Source organism: Protopterus annectens, chromosome 11.part0, assembly GCF_019279795.1.
Source record: "Protopterus annectens isolate FY-2018-M chromosome 11.part0, PAN1.0, whole genome shotgun sequence".
Lineage (NCBI taxonomy): Eukaryota > Metazoa > Chordata > Ceratodontiformes > Protopteridae > Protopterus > Protopterus annectens.
In genome coordinates, this window is record NC_056745.1 from 721379453 (window position 1) to 721405099 (window position 25647).

At 40.0% G+C, this 25647-nt stretch overlaps 1 protein-coding gene across 1 annotated transcript in view; it reads right to left on the minus strand.

Moving 5' to 3' along the window:
* SLC25A18 (solute carrier family 25 member 18) overlaps positions 1 to 25647 on the minus strand; it is a 671540-nt gene that overhangs the window by 175166 nt on the left and 470727 nt on the right. Inside the window, exon 6 of the mRNA XM_044088188.1 lies at positions 1349 to 1547. Coding sequence (XP_043944123.1) covers positions 1349 to 1547 — 199 coding nt within the window. The remainder of the gene's footprint in view (positions 1 to 1348; positions 1548 to 25647) is intronic.

Below are 25647 nucleotides of genomic sequence, written 5' to 3' on the forward strand. Positions count from 1 at the left end.
TACATCACTAAAAATTGGTTAGATCGCACCAAACTTAGTTGGAATGGTTTCAAAGAGATGGCTTTCAAACACATCTCAGCTCATAAATTCATTATAAAAGGCCCCAAAAAGAGAGCTTATTTTGGTAAACTATGGAAGAAACTTATAGATGTGATCCATACTGAATAACTTCCCATTCATACCTTGAGTATAACAGTTATCCCTATTCCTGTTAATCTACCGGAGAAACACTGCCAACTCAATCATTATTATATTTTTGCAATACCACTGCGGAGGAATGTAGCACTGTTGGTTGTAAATATTGTATATAATTGTTTTTGGTTAAATTGATTACAATGCTCTCATTGTGCTGTTCTTATCCTTCTCATATGTATCATTGCTAAACTATGTGGTTACTCACAATATTCTGTAAATATCCATCGTTGCATTTCAATGTGTATAACTGTAATGTATTTCCTCTCTCAGTATGCATTGTTTCATACTTTGAAAAATAAAAGAATTATTTGAAAAAAAAAAATTTTGTAAGCCTGTGAGAGTTTTCCCTAAACAACCTCTTTCCCCCACAGATAAAATCTAATTCTGAAAATCTTTAAAATGGCCAGAATGAAACAGATTTTCATCAATTACTTCCGGATTCTTCCATATAAGAAATCTCCATTTTTTTCCTCATTCTTAATCTGAACAATTTACAGATAATGTCTCTTGGTAGTATCAGGTTGATATAATGTTCTTCTGTGCTGAAATGATCATTGATGTGAAACATTTAAATCCCACAATGTCATTCACTGCGAGTGATAGTATCTGGCGTGCATTTTCTGCTTGACCAATATTTGCCTGTGATGTCCATGAAGATGATTACTGAATATTCTTCTGTTGTTTCTTGCTACATATTCTACAGTGGGATCATAAAACCACTTTACTCCATCACTGACAGTATATTTCTTTTTTTTCTGTAAATACTAAGGCAGACAAAGAGCAAAAAATGGTAACATTTAGTTTCAAATTATCCAGGAGTAATTATTTGTCAAGATCTAATTATTCTGCAGAAGTCCAGAATTGCAAGTTTTTACAACAGGCATCATATTTATTTTCCTATTAGCCTATTTATCTTCATTTCTTTGTTTAGATCTGCATTTTTAGTGCACATTGCATTCTTCAGCCTTTGGGAAATTTTCAACTGAACATCCTAAAATGACAATGCAAAGTTTCACTGAATGTTATTTCTACCAATTACTGTGATTATCTGTTACAAGTCTTCGGCTGTGGTGCATGCAGTTGCTAGAGGTGTATTTGCAATTTGCTTTTACAGAAACACAATTTAAATATAGCACTGATTTCAGATTCATACCTGATTAAAGTGGCAGTCAGGCCCTTGTAAAGGCCTGTTATTCCTTTAGACTGGAGAAGCTCTTTGGCTATAGCAGTTGCAGATCTGGTTCTGGCTACAGTCACAGGACCTGAGGAGTATGCCCGAGCTTGGGCAGAGTTAGAGGAGGAAGCAGCTGCTGCATTGGCAGTGGGATTTCCCACCGTGCTTTGTTGTGTTACTAAAAAAGAGGGAAAAAACAATAAAAATATACATAACACAGAACCAGGTAATGCTTGAAGTTCATGACAAGACAGAGTAAGAAGGAATCTATTTTATTCTGTGAAGAAAAATCTGAAGTTGTTTTTATGGCTTGTCTGGGGAAAACTTGCAATGCTCTGTGCATATAATACATTATCTATTTAAGTCATAGCTGAGAATGTCCTTTACATCAGTTTGCCTACACAAGTCATCAAATAAAAAAACACTGTGTGTGTGTGTGTGTGTGTGTGTGTGTGTGTGTATATACATATATATATATATATATATATATATATATATATATATATATATATATATATATACATACACACACAAACACACATGCATATATATATATATATATATATATATATATATATATATATATATAAATATGTGTGTATCTCTGTGTGTGTATATATGTATGTATGTGTATATATACATACATATATATATATATATATATATATATACACACACACACACACACACACACATATATATATATATATATATATATATATATATATATATATATGTGTCTGTGTGTGTGTGTGTATATCTCTGTGTGTGTATATATGTATGTATATATATATATATATATATATATATATATATATAGATAAATATGTATATATATATATATATATATATATATATATATATATATATATATATACACACACACACACACATATACACATGCATGCACACAAAGAAGTGGCACATTAATTAGCTTTGTTGCCTCAAAGAGCCTGGTTCTCCAGTCTGGTTCCCAGATATGGTGCCTCCACTGCACAGCCTGCATATCTTCCCAAAGTCCATGCAAGTTTTCACCATGTGTTCTGATTTCCACCCGCATCCCAAAGACATGCTGTAGGTTATATAGTGTCCCACTAAACTGTAGGCATTTGTGTGTATGTTGTGTGCATGCATGAGTGTGTGCAGCCTGCAATATGTTGGGTTTCCTGTTTAGGATGAGCTTCTATGCCATGCCATACACTCACTATGTGCTAGAATAGATTCTGGCACCCAAAATAACCCTGAATTTGATTTGGCAAGTAACAGGAAAATGAGTAAATGAATGAACAAATAGCAAGAGACATACATACACGGTCCTTTTCCAAAAGCCTTATGTTCATAGTTGTATATCTATAGTTCCAATATGTAATGGTTCTATAGCAAGAGACTTCCCATAAAACAGCACTCAGCATTAACTGGCCTCATTGAAATGGTAACTCTTTTAAAAAAAACCTGAAGGATACAATGAACCTCATACAGAACAGTCACTTTTCTCATAGTTTATGCTGAAGTCTAAAATAAACTTAATACAGAGTGGTCACTTTTCTCATAGTTATGATCTCACAATGCCTTAGAAAGGAGTCCTCTCCTAACTCAAAATATTCACAGCAGTCCTCAGCACAAAACTCTATTTTCTTTTTTCCTTATGTTGACCACTGCTGCCTGCCAATCATAATCCCATTTTTGGCTAACTGACCCATGTTTTCTGTCATTACTGAGAGCTTGGGTTAGCCATGAGGGACCATCATTTATTCAGCCATCAGAGATGGTCTGTAATTGTCTGTTGCTGCCCTATATCCCTGTGCATGCCTGACTGTGAAAGGGAAGTGGTGCGCAGTGAGCCACTCATGATGGACATTCCTCACTTCTGCAAAGCCAAAAGATGAAAGGATAATACTGGCAACCCAGGATAGTGGACTACATACACATTGTTTTACAAAGCCATTGAACATGTCAGGGAAACAGACAAATGCAGGTTCTGTTAAACAGAATTGGAAACAGTTGCACATCTTGTTGCTGGGTGTGATACACTAATGGTAGTTGGCCTGTATACTGAAAAGCATAATAATGTGACAAAACTGTTTTATGGGGGGATTGTACAAACATTACAGTACTGAAGTAGCTGAGAAGCATTGGAAACGAACCACAAAGCATAATACAAAATGTTGAAGTTTATATTACATGGGATCATCCATTACCAACAGCTCAAAAGATAGATGTGAGAACAGCAGATATAAAAGACAAAAGTAGCATTGATATTGAAAGTGCTGCATCCGGTGATTATAGTGTCCTTCATAAAGAAAGACGCAAAGTCATAAAATACCAGGATTTGCATGCAGAAATGAGGACAATGTAGAAGAAAGATACCCACACTTCCAATAGTAGTAGGAGCAATGGGTCTCAAAAAAGAGAGTTTACAGTCGTATTTAGGTATGCTAAAGATACATTGCAACTCTGTATAAAATGCAGAAGGAGTCAATTCTGGGCACATTGTGGATGCTGCAAAGAGCACTTTTGGCTAACATCAAAGAATGAAACAATACTAATTTCATGAACTTTAATCATATATTGACTTAGGAATGGGGTCCACTACTGTAATGGTATTAGAAACCCCAAAGACTTGGAGAAATTAAGGAAAAGTGGTATGCAGTGAGCCACTTGTGATGGACATTCAAAAATTCTGCAAGGGATGTTGCCAGCAAGCAGCCCCACCCATCAACCCCAAAACACGGGAGGTGGTTTCCTTGGTCTTCACAGAGAAATCACACCTTTCCTTTGCATTTCCAAGCACACATGACCCTCTTCATCCTCCTGTAGAAGCAAGTGAGCTAAGCCCCTTCACTCTCCTCCCTGGCTTCTCCAGTGCTGGGGCCGCTAACTGAACCCTGGTCACTTGTGCTACAAGCAGGGCTCCATCCTTTCTGTATCATGCAGCCAGGCTACAAAACTCAATTTACAATACAGGCTATGTTAAACAGAATAGAGACTTTGATATACAGAAGAGAAAATACAACACTGCAGTTATAAGAATCTGTTTTGCTGCACTTTTGGCTGTGGCAACAGTCTGCAATTACAGAACCATTAGTAGGGGAACACTGGGAGCAGGCAAAGAAATAATATATTATCTTACTTTCAAAAGTCAAGTTTATATTTCCTGTTTTCATTCCAGAAAAAGCTCTGCATTGTTACAAGTATTGGGCTTAGAATGACTAATAACAAAGGCTAGAATGTCTATGTCAGGAGCATACTGACTACAGGTTAAAAGACGAGACAGTTAGCAATTTAATCCTGTTTTCAGCTCAACTCATATATATTACAGTCCCTGAGGTATTATTGTACACTTCAGCATATCTCGTCATTTTATTCCATTCTTTGAGATTCAGACATCATTCAGCAGATGTGACCTCAATATACCAAATGACTATCATGAATGTTAAAGTAACCCAGAGCTAAGAAATATAATTTATTTTAAAAAGTACTAAATGGTGTAAAGTACTTGAATTTCATAGTAGTGTTGAATATGGCTAGACTGCAAAATTACAATAGGGTGTGTGGGCTACAACAAAATTTACCAACTTTTCCTGTTGTGGCTGAATTATTCCATTGCATCTGGTGAGTTACAAGGAATGTGCAGATCAATAACATACAAATGGCATGGCTTAAACAGATAGTTATACAGCAAACACATAGTATGAAAATAAAATGTGAGAGTAATGCAGTCATAACAATGCTTTCTTGGCTTTTGTGGTCCTATATGTTCTGCTATTAGTACATGTTTGATGTCCACTGTGACACCCTCACTCTAGGCCATTAATCAAGGAGCCTGAATCCTCACCAGTGACACTGGAAAGGGACATTCACTTGGAATACAAATGGATTAATTCAGCATTTCCAGATGCAGACCTCTGCATCAAGCACAATTTCCGTTAAGAGCACAAAGGGAACACGCTCAGCCCATGGTCAGAGTTTCTCTCTCTCTGTCTCTCCCCAGGTCCCCAGTAAGGCTCCCCACTGGCACAGCTACAGAGTTTAGTCCTCAGCCGAGTGCCCAAGCCAAGTCCTCCACCATTCACTCTGTGAAAACAGTGCTTCATGTCCCTGCTACAAGTAGCTGTCTCTCACACACACACACACACACACACACACACACACACACACACACACACACACACACACACACACACACACACACACACACACACACACACAGTGAGATTTGATTTCCTCCCCACACACACACCTGGGAAAGCCTGGCACAGATTTACCCACTGTGCCCCTCCTGCCCAGACTATAAAATAGTTATCACTGCCACCAGGCACTACAAAGCCAGCTACCTAAGGCTCTTAAAACGGTATGCAATTATATTTATTTATTTATTTTATTTTACATTTGTTGACCGGGCTAGTCTAACTGGACATAATATCCGTTTTCAGTAGAGGCCCGGGGAGAAAAGCTCCAGTACAGGCAATAAACAAAGATTTATCACGTAAGGCATAATATGAGTAAAAATACAAGGTAGGAAGAAAAATAAGTTTCAACACAAAACAAATACTAAAAATAGGAGATAAAACTTATACTACATACTACTATATTAGACTTATAAAAACAGTAACAGTAACACAGAATGAAGTTACACAGACAGAAAAAAAGGTAACTGGTAAAAGTTATACTGAGTGAAATTAATATTAATACAAATAGTAATGTTGACCAAACAGCAAGGCTTTCAGGGGTGGCCAGAGTTATCACCAAATAAATATATTTAAATATTCTCAAAGCTTAAATATTTTTTCTAAAAGGACCAGCCACAATGAGAAGTTTAAATATGTTTAATAATAAATAACATAACATCAAAATATTAAATATCTATTTACAGTAAACACCAGAGTTTCAATCACAGCTGGAAAGATTTACACAGTTACAGAAAAACGATACTCAACTATTCTCAATATATTTTCCTGACTAATCTAGTCCTTGGTCCCTTACTAGTGCAAGGCAAGATGAAGTGGGTGAGTGGTCTTCTTCTTTGTTAGGTTCCAAGAACAGACTGTTCTGAGATTTCAATCTCCTCTAATATTAAAACATTATTTCTGTACACAATGAGATCACATAAATCTGGCCATCTGAATTCTGGTTCACATGCAACCCCCATTGCTAGAAGCTGTCAGGATTTGGCACCTATAGGTTACCATACACACAGATAGAGCTTTGCTCAGATCTGCTGCTGCTCATGGAAGTAATAAAACCATTTCAAACCTCTATCCTTCCAGAGTAGCAATTAGCTCTCTGCTAGAGACAATAAAGAAGTCTTCCTAATACTTGGTTTCCCAGATATTTTGTCTCTGGCTGCAACCAGAACTGTAAGATAACATCTTTATGGCCTAGGCCCAGTATTTTTCAAAGTCAAGTGAACTGGGATTAACCTCTTCGCTGTGCTGGCATATGTTACACATCCACTGCCCCACTTCTCCTGGCATAACTGGCAATACCTCCTATCATTTTATCCCCCCCCCCCTTTGAAGACTAAAGCTAGTTTTTCAAGTGCCGCTTGAGAAACGCTTGAGAGGAATGAGCCTATGTGGGAATAGATTATCCCATACCCTGTCTTGATAGTCCCTCTGCATTGATATTGCTAACCCCACTACAGTGCTGCACTGTCATATCACATCATATGCCTGCAACCCTAGGCAGCACCATACTAACTTGGCATTTTGATGGCTGGCTCGCTGTAGCCATAGATCCCCCTCAGACTCTTAGTGCAAACAGTTAGCACCAGGGCCTCCCTATCATGGTATGGTGTTATCATGGTACAATTTTTGTGCCCCTACCTCCTGCCTAGCAGTTCTACCATGTAGCTAACATCACTGACCATCCTTACCACTTTGAAGGGCCCCTCCAAAGCTGCCTGCAGATTATTGTGTTTGGCAGGAATAAGAACCATCAGCTGCTGTCCCACAGCATACTCTCTGGTTCAAGAATCCCTGTCATACCAGACCTTTTCCTGCTGTTGGATTCCTGCCAGGTTCTCCTGGGCCAACCCCATGAGCTCCCTATACCTTGTCCTGAGGTTTAGGACATATGCCACAAAGTACAGTTGTGTACACTTACCATAAATGTAGATGTTCGAGTGTATTCACTGTTGCAGTTATCACATTTGGGTTATCTGCTTGCAGTAGACATCAGTCGTCCTGATTATCAAAGTCTTGGGTCCTGCATCGGTTGCTGTCTCATCTTCCATGACGTCAGGTAGTCAGGGGTATAAAGCATGCAGCTGACGCCATTACATCAGTTTTTCTTGCCCCACATGTCAGGTGCCCCCCTTAAAGGGAAGCAATTATATATATATATATATATATATATATATATATATATATATATATATATATATATATATATATATATATATATATATATATATATATATCTCCAAGGTTATACCTCCAGCAAAAAAGCAAATACACGGAAAAGCTTTTAAATATAGTAAAGGAGAATAGAGGTATAGCCAAAGGAAGTCAGGGGGCTGGAGGGAGGGTAACCAGGACCGCAACAGTGAATACACTCGAACATCTACATTTATGGTAAGTGTACACAACTGTACTATGTTCTTTGTGTTTCACTGTTGCAGTCATTACATTTGGGTAGATTCCCAAAGCTAAGTATGGGAGGAGGAATTTAGATAGCAATAGGACCAGCTATAAGGCCCTGCAAGACTGCAGTGGCAAAGCCAACTCTGGATTTAGAGAAAATTGGCAAATGGTAATGCTTTGTGAAAGTATGTACAGAACTCCAGGTAGCAGCTTCTAGGATGTCTTTGGTAGGGACACCTCTGAGAAAGGCTGTAGAGGTAGATGCAGCCCTGGTTGAATGGGGTCTAATCCCCTGTGGGATAGGTTTTCCATGGTGCTTATAGCAGAAATAAATGCAATGGCCTATCCATTTAGAAATGGTTTGCTTTAAAATAGCCTTCCCCTTTGCCCCTGCAGCAAATGCCACCAGTTGTTCAGATTTCCTTTGAGGTTTAGTCCTGTTCAAGTAAAATCTAAGTTGTCTGTGCACATCTAAGCAGTGCAGTATCTGTTCCCCTTTGTTCTGTGGATTAGAAAAGAAGGTTGGCAAATGAACGGACTGATTAAGAGCCACACTGGATAACACCTTGGGCATGAAAGAGGGACTGGTCCTGAGGGACACCCTGTCCGCATGAGAGATGATGAAAGGTTCCACTGCCATAAGGGCCTGTAATTCAGATACCCTTCTTGCTGAAGTGATTGCTAAAAGGAAAGCTGTTTTCCAAGAAAGGAATTTTAACTCTGCAGCTGGCTCAAAAGGGGGAAGAGTGAGTTTTTCCAATACAAAACCAAGGGCCCAGGCTGGAGTTGGGGCTCTCCTGGGTGGTCTCAAGTTTTTGGCCCCTCTGAGGAACTGCTTGAGCAGTGGGTGAGAAAAAAGGGGTGGTTCTGTGTTGTAATGAGCTGAAATGGCTGAGGCATGAATTTTGATGGAGGAAAAGGAAAGACCCTTGTGAAGCATCTCAGTTAAGTATTGAAGAATCTGAGGTAAATTGGGCACTGTTGTGGCCATCCTTGAGTTTGGTTCCAGGCATAGAATCTTTTCCATTTTTCAGCATAAGATTTTCTAGTACTAGGCCTCCTTGCCTCCAAAATGACATCCAACACTTGTTTACTGAGGGATGGTAATGAAGAGATTAGGTACTTAGCCAGGCTGCCAGGTTCAGGGTTTGAAGCTGGGGGTGCAGAATCTGCCTCTCCTGCTGAGACAGCAGGGTAGGGGTCTGAGGTAGGTACCATGGGGCTAGCTGTGACACACTGCGCAAGAGGGGGTACCAGTGTTGGCGTGGCCAGTCTGGTGCAATCAGTATCATCCTTGGTTTGTCCTATTTGATCTTTAGTAGCATTTTGGAGAGGACAGGCAGAGGAGGAAAGGCATAAACTGATAGATTTTTCCAGCTGAAGGACAGAGCATCCATTTTCCGAGCTTGTTTGTAGGGAGTCCTTGTGCAGAATTTGTCCAATTGGTAGTTCTGGGGGGAGGCAAACAGGTCTATATCCAGGATCCCCCATTTGTTGATCAACATGTTGAAAATCTTTGGTTCCACTTTCCACTCGTGTGGGTCCATGAGAGTTTGCTTAGCTCGTCTGCCAGTGTATTTAGATTTCCTGGCAGTAACTGAGCCTGCAGATGTACTTGGTAGCTCAAGGCTGTGTTCCACAGAGCCATGGCTATTCTGCAGAGGGGATAAAAATGGGTACACCCCCCTGCTTGTTTATGTACCACATGACAGTGGTGTTGTTCCATCTTTACCATTAATTGTCCTGGAAGAATGTGGTCCTTGAAGGCTGTCAGAGCATTCTGTACAGCTAACATTTCTTTTTGGTTGATATGCAGGTGCATTTGACTTGGGTTCCATTTGCCCTGAATGCACTTCCCTGCCAGTTGAGCTCCCCATGCATAGTCTGATGCGTCTGTTGTTAGAGTTTCGGCAGCAGGGGGTAGAGTGAATGGTAGTCCCTTGTTTTAGTGGCAGGCCTCTGCCCACCAAAGGAATTCTAATCGCAGGCAAGGTATGATAGGAATCATTGCTTCTAGATCCTGAGAATGTTGACACCATAGGCTTTTTAGATACCATTGTAGTTTCCTCATATGCAGTCTTGCATATGGAATTAGTAGAATGCACGAGGCCATGAACCCCAAGGCTTGCAGTATTTGCCTTGCAGATAGCAGGGTTTTTGTGGCCACTAGTTTAAAGGAAGTTGTCAAATGAAGTTGTTTCTCTGTCATGAGGAAAGCCATCTGGGAAGTTGTCTTAAAGCTTGCTCCCAGGAAGATAATTTGTTGAAAGGGTAGCAGATGTGATTTCTTTTCATTTATGGTGTACCCCAGACAACACCCTTTGTACAAATGCCAGATGATTCAGAAGTATATCCTGGCTTTCTGCCTGAATTAGATAATCGTCCAGGTATGGGTATATTTGAATATTTCTTTGCCTGCAAAAATGCAATGACTGCAGCTAGGCACTTTGTGAATACCCTGGGTGCAGTAGATAAGCCAAAAGGCAGTGCAGAGAACTGATAGTGCATGAAGCCTGCTTTGAAGCATAGGTATTTTCTGCAATATTCACTCCCTGATTGGGATGTGCAGGTAGGCTTCCTTTAAATCAAGTGTTGCCAACCAGGCATCTTTGCCTATCATGGGATGCAACTGGTGAAGAGTTAGCATCTTGAATTTTGGAATCACCAAAAAGGTATTTTAGGATAGACAGGTGCAGGATAGGATGCCATGAGTTGTCTTTTCTGGGTACCAGGAAAAGTCTTGAGTAGAAACCTTGTCCCTTTTCCTCTTCTGGTACAGTCTGAATAGCCTTTAATCTTAAGAGAGAGTACTTGATTTTTGAGCCTCTGCCCACTGATTTGGGGGTAGATCTGGCCAACCGTTTGGGGTTGGTAGCATGTGAAAGTGAAATCTGTATCCTTGGGAAACTATGTTTAAAACCCATTTGTCCTGGGTAATGAATTCCCAGTTTTTTTGCTTGCAGAGCAATCTTTCCCCCCTAAAGGAGCAGTCAGTTGAGAAGTGCTTGGACGTTTTAAAGTTAAGTCATTGAGACAGCTTACCATAGGAGGGAGTCTTACTACTCCCTGATTTGGAGGTGGAAGCCCCCCCCCCCCCACTGCTTAGTCCTGTGTGTACCCTAGGACTGAAGCCTGGGTGTTCTGCTGGTTCTGGATTTGAACTGAGAAGGCCTGGAAGAGGCAGGAAAGGACACATTTTTTGAGGGCCAATGCCTACTAAATCTAGGAGGCTGCACTTGTAAGAAATCTTTAACAGTTTGCATAGATTTAGCTTTTACCTCTATCTTTTTAAGAACTTCTTCTGCTTTGTCACCAAATAAGCGGTCCTGATTTAAGGGAGCATCCAGCAATTTAGTTTTAACATGATTTGGCAAAGATTGCTCCTTAAGCCAAGCATGCCTTCTAAGTACAGACCCGGTGACAGCAGCACTGCAAGATGCCTCTAGTGAATCAAAACCACTTTGCAAAGTATGCTTTCCAACCTGTTCAGCAGAATGCATTAAATCCTGTAAATCCTTATTTTCAGCACAATCAGGAATCAACATCATTTTCTGTTTAAACAATCCAATAATATGTTGCTGATACTTTAACATATGAAACTGGCAATTTAAGACCCTGATGGCCAAGGTTGCAGAGGTGTATACCTTCTTACCCCATCTATCCAGGGCCCTGGAATCTCTATCAGAGGGGGTAGGATTTTGGCAGTAGGAGCCTTAATGCCCTTGGCCCCTGTGAAATGGTCTCAGGGTCGGCACTAGGATTTTTAAAAATGAACTTATGAGAATCAGGAACCCTGTAATATCTATCAGGTTTTCTGGGAGCAGGTGGTAAAGAGTCAGGAGCCAAACTAGATTCCGAAAAGGCATTGTCAAAAATGTCCAGCACAGGAAGGATAGCTAAAGGCTTGTGTTGGGGCAGGAGTGAGAAATCTCTAAGCCTCTTTTTAGAATCAGAGTAATCCTGGCTTTCCCAGTGAAAATGTTCCCTAAGAGTATGTAAGGTTTCACCAAAAGAAAAATCCTCTGGGGATGAAGCAGAGGGAATAGAGTCCTCTGCATCAGAATCCTCATAGGTAGATAAGGGTAAATCCTGGTCATCAGAAGAGACAGAAATTTCAGAATCCTGATCAGAAGTATCATAAGCAAATTCAGTCCTGGGTCTCTTAGAGGGGGAAGGTTGGCTTTCCCTGATTAAAGTAATAAGGTCTTCATGGTTCGAGTTTTAGGCCTAGAAGAAGAAGATGGCGTCGGTTTAATATGCAAGTCAGTAGGCCTGAATACACCCTCAGAAGCAGGTGCCTGCACAGCGGCTCCGGACCCATCCAAGGTACGGACATCCGCAGGTTCCACAGCTGAAGCATCATGTGGCATACCGGACTCAGAATGGGTCTCAGTATAGGCCTGTGAATCTGAAGTAGCGGGTATCAGCGGTTTCGAAAGCACCTCACTGAGTACCAGCGAACTGGCAACTAGCTTAGGAGAAGCATCATCTGCAGCTTTGGACCTAGGCGGCCTGTCTCTGTCTTTATCTTTGCGTTTTTTCGAACATTGGTAGTCGGGTGGCTTACCGAAGACATATCTGGATAACTGAACAGAGTACCAAAATATTTAGAAGTGAAAATGTGCCGACAACTAATAGTTTGTGGTTTAAATAAGGCAAAAAACCGACAGCAAGGTATGTCGTGGTCAAGGCCTAGGCAAGGAATACAGTATGAATGAAAAGCTTTATGAGGTATTTGCTTTCCACTACAGATCACCCACCATGACCCAGGACCACCACTCCACCTTTCTGGAGACACTGGAAAACATGAAGGTCCTACCGAACACCCTGATATTGGGTGATTTCAATTACCCTACCGTGAACTGGGAAAACTACTCAAGTACAAACTTCCAGATCCAGCGCTTCCTGGAATTTATCAGCTTAAATGCCCTGGATCAGCTGGTAAACTCCCCGACCAGAGTTGAAAACATATTGGACCTGGTCATCACCAACATGGGCGACAGGTGTTCCACACCGGAGGTTAGATCAGACCATAAACTAATCACTCTGGATGTCCACACCACACCACCACCTCCAACCAAGGAAACCACAGTGAAAAACTTTTCTACAGCAAACTTCACCTTACTTAAGATAGAGGTGGTAAGTTTCACAGCCCCCACGCTAAAGGATAACAGTGTCCAAGATGCAGGAACCTTTACAAATGCACTCTATGAGCACCTACAAGGATGCATGGATCGTGCCATCCCTAGCAAAACCAAGACTCACTCCCCTAAGAGAAGGAAACCAGTCTGGTGGACCCCTGCCATAATCAGAATACAATAGAAGGAGGAAACTAGTTCAGAAAAAAAGCAAATCCCTAGAAGGAAAGACATCCCTGATCAGTATCAGTAAGAAACTAAGGTCCCTCATGAAATCATCCAAGGCTAACTTCAAAAGAAAAATAGCCAAGGATTCAAAAGATAACCACAAAGCCTTCTTTAGCTATGTCAAGTATCTAAGTAGCAACTCGCAGATATGCTCTGAGCTAGTGCAAAATAGCACAAAATATACCGAACCCACTGATATTGCCAACATCCTGGCAGATAGATTCTTTGCAAACTTCACCACCCCCTCTCACCCCCAAAAGGGCCCACAACAATACCAGAAAAGTGTAGTGTCCCAGAAATCACAGATGCACAAGTGAAAACAGCCCTTTCAAAAGCCAAAAGCACAGTGTCAATAGGGCCAGATGGTGTCCCAGGCTGTGTCTTTCACGAACTACAGAATGAACCAACCCCCCCACCTAAACACACTGTTCAAGATCAGCCTCTCCACAAGCTACATGCCCATAGAATGGCACACAGCAACGGTTATTCTGCTCCACAAAGGGGGGGGCCACAACTGACCCTGGTAACTTTCGCCCCATAAGCCTGACTAGCCTGGTCTGTTAGGCTATGGAGCGCATCATCATGGAACTCATTAACAAAGACATTGGGTACCTCCAAACACTTGACCCGACCCAGTTTGCCTTTGTTAAGGCCAGATCATGCCTACTAAACCTAGCTGACTTCTTCGAGAAAGTCACCAAGGCCATAGATGAGGGGAAGGTAGTTCACACAGCCTACCTTGACCTCGCCAAGGCTTTTCACACCATTCCTCACTCAGGAATTATAGAAAAACTCACCAGCCTGAACATAAACCCCTACGTCACGAGATGGGTTGCCAACTGGCTTACAGATAGAACTCACACGGTAAGAATAGCAGGCTCCAGGTCCAACTCTAAACCAGTCACAAGTGGTGTCCCTCAAGGCTTGGTCCTGGGACCCTTACTGTTCGGCATATACTTCTCAGAAGTACAGGCAAACACAGGAGGACTATGGCTAACCAAGTTCGCCGATGACTGCAAACTGGGAGCCATAACTGACTCTCCTGCTGACACGGACATTCTCCAAAAGGGCCTTACTGAGACGGACACCTGGTGTCAAAGTTATGGTCTCAAGGTAAATGCCAAAAAATGCCTAGTCATCCCGTTTGGGAAAAACAAAACACCCATGAATTACCACATAGGTGCCAGCCCCCTTAATACAGAAGAGGTAATAAGAGATCTGGGGACCCAGGTAGATAGTAATCTCTCCTTTGACAATCATATTGCCAAAGTAGTTAGGAAATCCTTCTATGTAGCCTATCTAATTACTAAAGGGTTCGCATCTAGAAATAAAGAGGTTATAGTGCCCCTCTACTAGTCACTCATCAGACCCATCATAGAGTACAATGCCCCATTTGGGATATACCTCACAAGACACTTCCAACAGCTGAAAAGACCACAAAAGTACCTCACCAAGAGGATTACTGGCCTCAAACATATGTCCTATGCAGCCCAACTGGAAAAACTCCAGCTGTACTCAGTGGCATATCGCTTACTCAGAGGTGATCTCTGCCTGACATACAAAGCCATGTCCAACTCAGAATTAATGGACATGCTCCACCTAAAGAAATCCAAGTCACTGCGAGCCACTCGCTCTAGTGAGCTAAACCTCGCCACAACAATAAATAGAACATGCTGGAAGGATAGATTCCTGTCACAGAGACTCCCCATGCTTTGGAAAAAAATTCCTAACTACATTAGGCAGAGCCCCTCACTAACACTCTTCAAGAGAAACATTGATGAGTGGATGGGTAACAGAAAATACACCCCTGTGATCACTTTATTGGCTCTTCTTGACAGAGGCTCAGTTAATTAATCAATGGGGTGGTGAAAGCTGACACACTCTGGCTATGCTTATAAATGCCCTCGAACAGATGGCCTAGTATCTACCTATGAACCTATGAACAAGAAATACAATTACTGACTTTTACTAACATCGGTTTAGAGCAAGAGAAAGCTTCCCCAATGGGGTACTTAGCTTTAGTTGAAGACCTTGGTTCTGAAACTTGAAAACAAAAGTTTCAGGAGTCGGCCGACCGGCACTTGCAAACTGCTTCTGCTTTGGGCACCATACGGCAAGAAAGACTGATGTAATGGTGTCGGCTGCATGCTTTATACCCCTGACTACCCAAATGTGATTACTGCAACAGTGAAACACGAAGAACATCAGACTCCTTGTGGGATTTACACCCACCTTCCCACTCATCACGAATCAAATCTAAAGGCCCCCTCGCCCTATGTCCATACAGCAACTCAAAGGGTGAAAAACTTGTGGATTCTTTGGGTGCCTCTCCTTTTGCAAACAGTAGAGGGGACAAATATTTGTCCCATTCTCTCAAACTGGTCTGCAAATTCCCTTAGCATGGTTATCAGTGTAAAGTTTAACCTCTCCACAAGACAATCAGCCTGGGGATGGTAGGGGGTGGTCTTTAGGTGCTTCACCCCACAGTGTTTCCATAGACAAGCCAGCAGGTCTGACATAAAATTGACACCTCTGTCAGTCAGTGTTTCTCTTGGTAAACCTATCCTGCTGAAAATCTCTAGCAAAGCATTTGCCACCTTCTCTGCCTCGATGGAGGACAGAGCCACCGGCTCAGGGTATCTGATAGCATAATTAACTATCACTAGGATATACTTCTTCCATGTGAAACTTGGGGTGTTCACAATATTCATAGCTACCCTCTGAAATGGCTCCAAAATCACAGGAAAAGGCATCAAAGGACCTTTGAAATTGTCTCCTGCCTTACCTAGTTTTGGCACTCCTAACAGGTCCTGCAGTACCCTGTTACATCCCTTGCAATCCCAGGCAAATAACGTTCTGCATAATACGTCTCATGATACGCTTTATGCCCATATGACCTGCAAAAGGAATGACATGGGCTATGGCTAGAAGTGCCAGATGGTAGGCTCTAGGCAATACCAACTGCTGCATTACCTCACCCTCTAGCACTTCTTCAGGGATCCACTCTCTATACAGTATCCCTTTGTTCAAGTATACAGACTCTCCTTGTCCTTTAGAATCAGGTGCCTCCCTAGCTACTTCCTCAAGCCTCTTAGTGTAGAGTTTGAGAGCTCAGTCTGTCTCAACTCTATCTTTGTAACTCTTCCCAGATCTCCTTCCACAGGAAGTCTGGTATCCTCTCACAGTGGTACATGACTGTCAGCATGGGTACTAGCACTCACCTCTGCCCTTGCAATCACTCTGTCCAAGGGGACATCAGTACCTACCAGCAGCTGTGGCTCACCTTCATGATCACTGCTATTACTACACTCAGTACTTCCAGATGCAGACCTCTCTGCATAAAGCACATTTCCCTTAAGAGCACACAGGGAACACACTTCTCTCTCTGTCTCTCCCCAGGTCGCCAAGCAGGGCTTCCCAATGGCACAGCTGCAGAATTAAGTCCTCAGCTGAGTGCCCAAGCCAAGTCCTTCACCACTCTCTCTGTGAAAACAGTGCTTCGTGCTCCTGCTCTAAGTAGCTGTCACACACACTGTGAGATCTGACCCCCCTACACAAACACCCCTGGGAAAGACTGGCACAAATTTACTTACTGTACCACTCCTGCCCAGACTATAAGATAGTTATCACTGCCACCAGGTACTATAAAGCCAGCTACCTAAGGCTCTTAAAAGGGTACCCAATTATGCTGAGTGAAATTAATACAAAATGGTAATATTGACCAAACAGCAAGGCTTTCGGGAGTGGCCAGAGTTATCACCAAATAAATATATACAAGTACTCTCAAAGCTTAAATATTTTTCAAAAGGACCAGCCACAATGAGAAGTTTAAATGTAACTTGGAGCTTTTCTCCCCGGGCCTCCACTGAAAATGGGTCTTAAGCCCAGTGGACTTTCCCGGTCAACAAATTTCAATAAATAAATAAACAATAAATAAATAATTTAATAATTTAATAATAAATAATAAAAGAGCATGAACATACTAAATATCTATTAACAGTAAACACCAGAATTTCAATCACAGGAAATATTAAAGGTAACACAGCTGGAAAGATTCACACAATTACAGAAAAACAATACTCAACTATTCCCACTATTTTTTCCTGACTAATCTAAAGAGCACTAGTCCCTGGTCACTTGCTAGTGCAAGGAAAGATGAAGTGGGGTGAGTGGTCTTCCTCCTTTGTTAGGTTCTAAGAACAGACTGCTCCTGAGACTTCAGTCTCTTCTAATATTAAAATATTATTTCTGTACAGAATGACATCGCATACATCTGGTCATCTGACTTCTGGTTCCCATGCAACCCCCACTGCTAGAAACTATCAGGATTTAGCACCTATGGGTTACCATACATACAGATAGAGCTTTGCTCAGATCTGATGCTACTCATAGAAATCATAAAAACATTTCAAACTTCTACCCTTCCAGAATAGCAATTAGCTCTCTGCTAGAGACAATAAAGAAGGCTTCCTAATACTTGGTTTCCCGGACATTTTTTCTCTGTCTGCAAACAGAACTGTAAGATAACATCTTTATGGCCTAGGCCCAGTATTTTTCAAAGTCAGGTGGATTGGGATTAACGTCTTCTCTTCCAATAGCCTCTGTTAAAACATATACTTTTAATTCAGTTACAATAATACATGTAATTTCTTTTTTTTTCCAGCAGGGCACACTGGTGATACATTTTAAAACAAGCAACTTTACAAATATATTTTTAAATACAAGCATGTGTACTAATCAGTTTGATACACAAATGACATATAATTCTTTACTAAATTCCAGCTAACTGTGCTGGCATTTGTTACACATCCACTGTACCACTTCTCCTGGCATAGTTGACAGTACCTCCTATTATCATATCCACAAACACAGTACATACTCCAAAGCAAAGTGCAGTACAACAGCTGACTGTTCAGCCATAAAAAGTTGATTGTTCGTTAAAAATACATCTGTTTCTTAACTTATTCTTAGGCCTTTGTTATTAATAATTTGACAGTATACACCTTCAACATATATTACATGCATCTCATGTTCAGAAAATACATGTAGCATATGAAAAAGCCCAGAATGTAGATTATTGTCTACATTACATTTGGACGGCAAAAACTTAAGTGACAACTACCCCATATCAACAACGAATGTTCAAATCAACAACTAATGCTTATTTTAATTTCCCACAAAAATAACATATCACTGCTTTAGTAGGGAAACTATTTGTTATCTTAAGTCACACATGGCAAGTAACACAGTTTAAAAATCCATTTATTTTATTTTTTAAACGTCATCTTAAAGTAATATTATGGATATGTACATATAGTGACTTGTTACTAAAATTATATATTGTGGTTCTGATTTGCAGAATCCTAAAAAATGTTACAATTGCCCTTATGTGTGCCAGGGTCTGAGACAATCTTCCTGTCTTCAGTTGGAATGCTTAACCTGTAAATTCCAAATACTGCAACTCTGGCTAATTTCCCTAAATTGCATTCCTTTATTCAGAAGACCAATATAACTGACACTGCATCAATATGTTTTTTTTTTGCCTGAGTAAAATGCAGATGATCACACTATACTCAGTGTGCATACGCTATATGCAATTATACATAGGTGTTTTCCATGGTTATGCCAAAGTATAGTGCAAATATGGTAAAAGGCCACAAGCAACAAAACCAAACTAACGAAAAAAAAAAATGAAAAAACAAAAAATAAGCATTGAAGCACGAAGAACTAGGACAATTATAAAGTAAACGTTAAGCTCTTTAATTAAATATGCTTTTCGTTCAGCTGCTATATTACAGTTTCTCGCAATATTGATCGGGAGAAGAGTGATGATGATCAATTTGTGTACAATGGTAATGTGTCAGAGTTCCCAATGACAGGAGTGATGGAACAAACGAACAATCTAGGAAGTGGAGAACAATCTTCTTTTTCCAACATGGGCCAGAGGCACCACAATATGAGAAGGCAGATCAACAACAGCAAGAAGGGCCCTCTCAGAACGAAGAATTAGATGGTAACCACTTTGTTATAACAAAGATGGTGATTTTAAAGTCTATAATTATTCTAATTATTCAGTATCAGAGGAGCTCTGTGAACTTTTTTCGAAAGGTTTGACTTTTGTTCCATCGCGCCACTTTGATTTACCTCGAACACTTATTGACTTGAAGTTGTACATTCGTAAACTTAATTTAACTTTACTTATGGGAAACAAGGAGTTAGTCGACAATGTAGTGAGGGTTCCTAGTAATTTTAACCCTCCTACTCACCCCTTGTTGTCTCTATTTGAATTTTTATGTGAAACTGAAATCAGAAGTTTAAGGTCTAAGTGTCTTAATGCTGGTAATGTCAATATTTCTGAAGGTGAACTGGAAGCCTTGAATGCAGTTAAAATGTTACCGTTTCGTATTTTGAAACCAGACAAGGGAGGGGGTTTGGTGCTGATGGATTCAGAATTGTATATCGAAAAGATGAAGAGTGTGTTGAGAGGTGACACATACATGTTATCCAGTATTAATGAGTTGAACAGTGCTTATAGATGTATTAATGGTTTTCTGAATGATTTGTTTTTGGAAGGATTGATACATTTAAGCACCTTGAATTATTTACTGGTATTGTCACCAAAGATTCCCACTTTGTTTGGTTTGCCAAAGCTTCATAAAGGTATTGAATATCCCCCAATGAGAGCTTTAGTTAATGTGAGATCCTCTATAACCTATGTTAGTGCTAAGTTCATTGACAACATTTTGAAAAAATATGTGAATAAGGAAGATCAAATCTGCAAGGACTCGTGGGCCTTCTTGTCTGCCATTAATCAGTTTCCTTATCAGGAAACAATTAAGTTTTTGACTGTTGATGTCACTGACTTATACTTCTCAATACCTCATAATATTGGTATCCAATGGGTAGCTGAAAGAATGTTATATCATGGAGATGACAGTAACGAAGTGAGGTTGGTCCAGGAGCTTTTAGACATTATATTGTCTAATAATTTTGTGATGCTTGACAAAGAGAATTTTTTTACAAAAAGTAGGTGTGGTGATGGGGTCCCCATGTGGGGCAAGTTTTTTGAACTTAGTAATGGCCCAGTGGGAACACCACTATGTGTTTAACGTCCCTGATTTTTCAACTAAGTTGAAATTTTACACTCGATTCCTGGACGATATTTTCATTTTGTTCGATGGTGACATGTTGGAGGTGGATTCTTTTTTAGAGCAGATTAATACTAGTACTACATTTTTGAAGTTTACACACAATGTGGCTGTGGATAAAATAGCCTATTTAGATGTGGAACTGTCTAATGATTGTATTAATAGACAGTATGTAGCTAGGATTCACCATAAAGAAATGTACTCCAACACGACGTTACATTATTTGAGTGTCCACCCGCAGCAGCAGAAAAAAAGTGTTGATAAGGGTCAATTAGTTCAAGCTTTCCGTATGGTTATGATGGACGATGCGTTCTCTGAGGAATGTGAGGTATTGAGAGGTATGTTTCTTAGAAGAGGATACCCTGAAAGTTTAAGTGACATCATTGAGGAGGTTCAGTACAAGAGGAGTGTAGGAATTTATAAACCCATCTTGTCTAGTACAGTTAGTGCTTTTAGTGAAGGGGATGTCATTAGTAATGCAGAGGTTCACACATGTACTGATTTGGATCTGTTTACTTGTTCTGTAAACGAGACATCTAAATTTAATATGAGTTTCATTACTCCTTTCAGTTTAGAGTCTTATTTGATCAAATCTATTTTACAAAGGAACTGGAATTTATTTTCTTTTGAGACTGACCTAACAGACAAGTTAGGAGATAGACCCATTGTTGTTTACAAAAGAGGAAACAATTTAAAGAGCATTTTAGAGACAAACAGGATAGTAACACATCGAACGGAAGGGACTTTTAAATGTGAGGCTTGCAACTATTGTAAACATATTGCCTCTGGGTCTACTTTCTCTATTAATGGTAGGATTTATAGAGTGAGGGGGAGATATAATTGCCTATCTAAATCCGTAGTACATTTGGCTACCTGCCAGTCTTGTCCTGCATTTTATGTGGGCAAGACTGACAGGAAGTTCAAAGACAGGATATATGAGCATGTGTACAAAATTAGGAGAAAGAGGACTGAGAATGTGTTGGCAAAGCATTGTAATGAGTTTCCTACACACTCTTTTGTTTTTAGGGTTTTAGGTCAGGTGATTCCTGACATTAAAGGTGGCCCTTATCAGTTATTACTTGAGCGTCAGGAGTTAATATGGCAGTTAAAACTGCAATCTTATAAAAACCCGGGTTTGAATGATAAGGTATCTCTTTCATGTGTTTTGAAATTGAGGAGTCTGACCCGTTAGGTCAATGAGTTTACTTTTGTTAGTATAGTATTTATTAAGTTTATGTATACAGAACACACTTTGGTGTTGTTTTTAATTATGTAGTTTTAATTTTATAGGTTAATTTTATCTATTATAAACATGTTAGTTCAATTCATTCTCTTAGTATAGCCATATAAGGAGTGTTTGATGTTTTAATTAATTTCTATCACACGGTTAATTTATACTATTTAAGCTGTGTCAGTTCTCTTGTTTTTTGTCTGATGAAGTTTGTCTATAACAGCTGAACAAAAAGCGTATTTAATTAAAGAGCTTAAAGTTTACTTTATAATTGTCCTAGTTCTTCATGCTTCAGTGCTTATATTATAGTGCAGATATATTATATAAAGAAATCCCACAGCCAAATTTAAACACTGAACCTGCACTACATATGCAATCAATAAAAATTAAAATACATTATGTGTGACAATAAAAAATAGTACAATTCTTAAGACTACGAGACAGCAAAAGGCAATATTTATATACAGTGTATATGGTTAAATCAAGCAACTATTTATGTATGAAAGGCAATGTTACCTTGGAAGCATGTGTTTGTATTGCTTCTGTAATAAAATGTGCTCTAGTTTAAAATAGGAAATACACTAAACAGGAAGTTAACATAAATTTAATTTATTAAAGAAGCCACATAACTATGGGCTAGGCTTATAAATGCCCTTGGGCAGATAGCCTAGTATGAACCTATGAACCTATGAACCTATGAATGATTCCCGCTGCAGCTATTAAATATCAGTCATATATGTTAAAACATTTTTCCTTAGCATTTATTTATTATGTATTTATTTATTTATTGCCTTTTGTTTACCACAATGGTCCAAATGGCATGTAGTGGAGGCCCAGGGAGAAAAGCACCATTAAAGTTACAAAAATTACAAAAAATTTGCAGAGAAAAAAAGAGTTTTGGTTTCTTAACAGTAGAAATGGGGTTTTAGTATCCTGCAATGTGTAATACAATTTGATTTCTGTAGGTGTGTTATTTATTTATTTTACATTTGTTTACCGGGAAAATCCAGATGGACCAGGTCCATTTCCAGTGGATGCCCAGGGAGAAAAGATCCACAATTAAGTAAGAAGTTAATACAATGAGAAATGTACAAAATGGGAATACAGTAGATTACTTACAAGCAGAGATATTCAATAATTTGTTCACATTAGTTAACAGGCATTGCAGGACTTTAAAGAGGCATTTATTATGGTATTGTAAAGTCTGAAGAAGCCCTAGTGGTGAAAGCGCTCACTTTGTCAATAAAATTCTTTATTTATTTTACTTTAAAGTTTCTATATTATTTTTGATTTACCTGAGGACAGTTTTAAGAGACATGGTTTGAATTGAAGTGTTACTTTGCAGCTTTACAAAAATTTGCTGTGGTGGTCCCGTGAATGCTTAATACCCTTTGGATTATTTCAGTTTACATTTTTAGTAAGTGTACACTGAAAGAAAGTACAAAGACCAATGTGGCTTATTCTAAGAGTATGCATTTCTATGTGAATAGAATAGTGTGAATTCTAGACTGGAGTTGTTTGGAGGAGGAGAAGAGAAGGTATAGAGATTGTCAAGTGATACATGGGCAGATCCAAGCTGTCCTGAGATGAGATTTTTTGTAGTTTGTGTTTGTTGTTGTGGGGGTTATATTAGTGGGGAGTTTGTTCCATTTTTTGGCTATGATGTGGGAATATAAGACTTTACCTGCATTGTTGTTAGCAGTAGTAACACTGAGGAGAGGTTTACTGGATGAGCGGAGATGGCGACTGGAAGAGTAGGAGGTTAGTAGCTGCTTGAGGGCTGGAGTTTTGTCTGGGTAGTTTCTGATGTTAAAGGTGCAGGTGAGTTGTTGGTAAGCTAGTAAGTTAGGAAATTCAAGCCACTGAATTTCTTTTAGTACTTGGCAGTGGTGAGTTCTAAAGGGGGAATTGTTGGCAAATTTGACAATTTTGTTATACCATGATTCTAACTTATCCAGATCTGATTTTCTAGTATGGGTTAGGACTGGTGCAACATAAGTAAGTGTTGATAAGAGGTGAGTTTGAGCTAGAGTGATCCGTGCTTTTGCTGTGAGATAGTTTGGAAAGGGTTCCCATTTTTTTGTGAACTTTCTGAATGGTTTGTGCTATATGTAGATCGAATGATAGGTTGTTGTCTATTTCAACTCCTAGGAGTTTTGTGTGGGTGGATGGAGATAGAGAAAGCAGAGGGGATACATTTTGTTTTATTAGGGGTGAACAGGAGAAGTTTAGTTTTGTTGGGGTTAAGAATAAGTTGGATGTCAGTGACCAAAGTTTCAATAGCAGAGAATGATTATTGGGCTAGATGTTGCAGGGTGTTGACAGATGGGGCTGCCCAGATGAGAGTGGAATCATCTGCGTACTGAGTTAATGAGGCTTGCTTGAAGGAGGTGTACAGATTGTTTGTAAATATAGAGAAAAATAGTGGGTCTAATACTGAGCCTTGTGGTACTCCTATAGAGTTAGGGAGAGGAGGGGATAGAGTTCATTGTGCCATTATACAGATTGTTGTCTGTCTGATAAGTAGCTTTTGAACCAGGAGACAGTAGGAGAAGTAAAGGATAGAGAATGAAGGGCCTCCAATAGTTTAGGGTGTGAGACCATGTCAAATGCTTTAGAGAGGTCTAAAAAAGTAGCAGATACACAGTTGTTGTTGTTTCTATGTTGATTAACCAGATTGGTGAAGGACAGAAGAGCAGAAGTTGTACTATGGTGACGGTGGAATCCGTGTTGGGTGGAGGAGGGAAGATTGTTTGTATTCAGGAACTGCATAACTTGTGAGTGTATGCATTTCTCTAGGAGCCTAGATAAGGGGAACAAATAGCTATAGGCCGATAGTTGGAAAAGTCGTAAGATTTACCACCTTTGTGAAGAGGTATAATGCAGGATATTTTCCATAGTTGTGGCACATAAGCTTCCTGAATGGACCTGTTTATTAGGATTGATAATGGGTATGATAGGGGAGTCAGCTGCTATTTTTAGGAAGTTAGCAGGTATACCGTCTGCTGCTAGTGTGGCAGGTTTTAGTTTGAGGAGGGTATTTCTAATTTTAGATGTAGGGACAGGTGAGAGAGAGAAGGATGGTTGGTTGGAAGAGTTACTAGGAGTGTTCCCAGCAGTTGAGGTTGGCAAGGTATTAGCGTTTGTTAGTTGGACAGAGTTTGGATTGAGTTTATGAAATGACAGTTAAGCTGGGAAGCTATATCTTTGCTGTTAGTATATGGGGAGGTGGGGGTTCATAGGTTGGTACCAGGCTATCTGCCCGAGGGCATTTATAAGTCTAGCCAGAGTGTGTCAGCTTTCGCCGCCCCATTGATTAATTAACTGAGCCTCTGTAGAAGAGCCAATAAAGTGATCCCAGGGGTGTATTTTCTGTTACCCATCCACTCATCAAGGTTTCTCTTGAAGAGTGCTAGTGAAGGGCTCTACCTAATGTAGTTATGAATTTTGTTCCAAAGCATGGGGAGTCTCTGTAACAGGAATCTATCCCTCCAGCATGTTTTATTTATTACTGTGGTGAGATTTAGCTCACGAGAGCGAGTGGCTCGCAGTGACTTGGATTTCTTTAGGTGGAGCATGTCCATCAATTATGAGTTGGACATGGCTTTGTAAGTCAGGCAGAGATCACCTCCAAGTAAGCAATATGCCACTGAGTACAGCTGGAGTTTTTCCAGTCGGGCTGCATAGGACATATGTTTGAGACCAGTAATCCTCTTGGTGAGGTACTTTTGTGGTCTTTCCAGCTGTTGGAAGTGTCTTGTGATGTGCATCCCAAACGGGGTATTGTACTCTATGATGGGTCTGATGAGTGATGAGTAGAGGGGCACTATAACCTCTTTATTTCTAGATGTGAACCCTTTAGTAATTAGATGGGCTACATAGAAGGAATTCCTAACTACTTTGGCAATATGATTGTCAAAGGAAAGATTACTATCGACCTGGGCCCCAG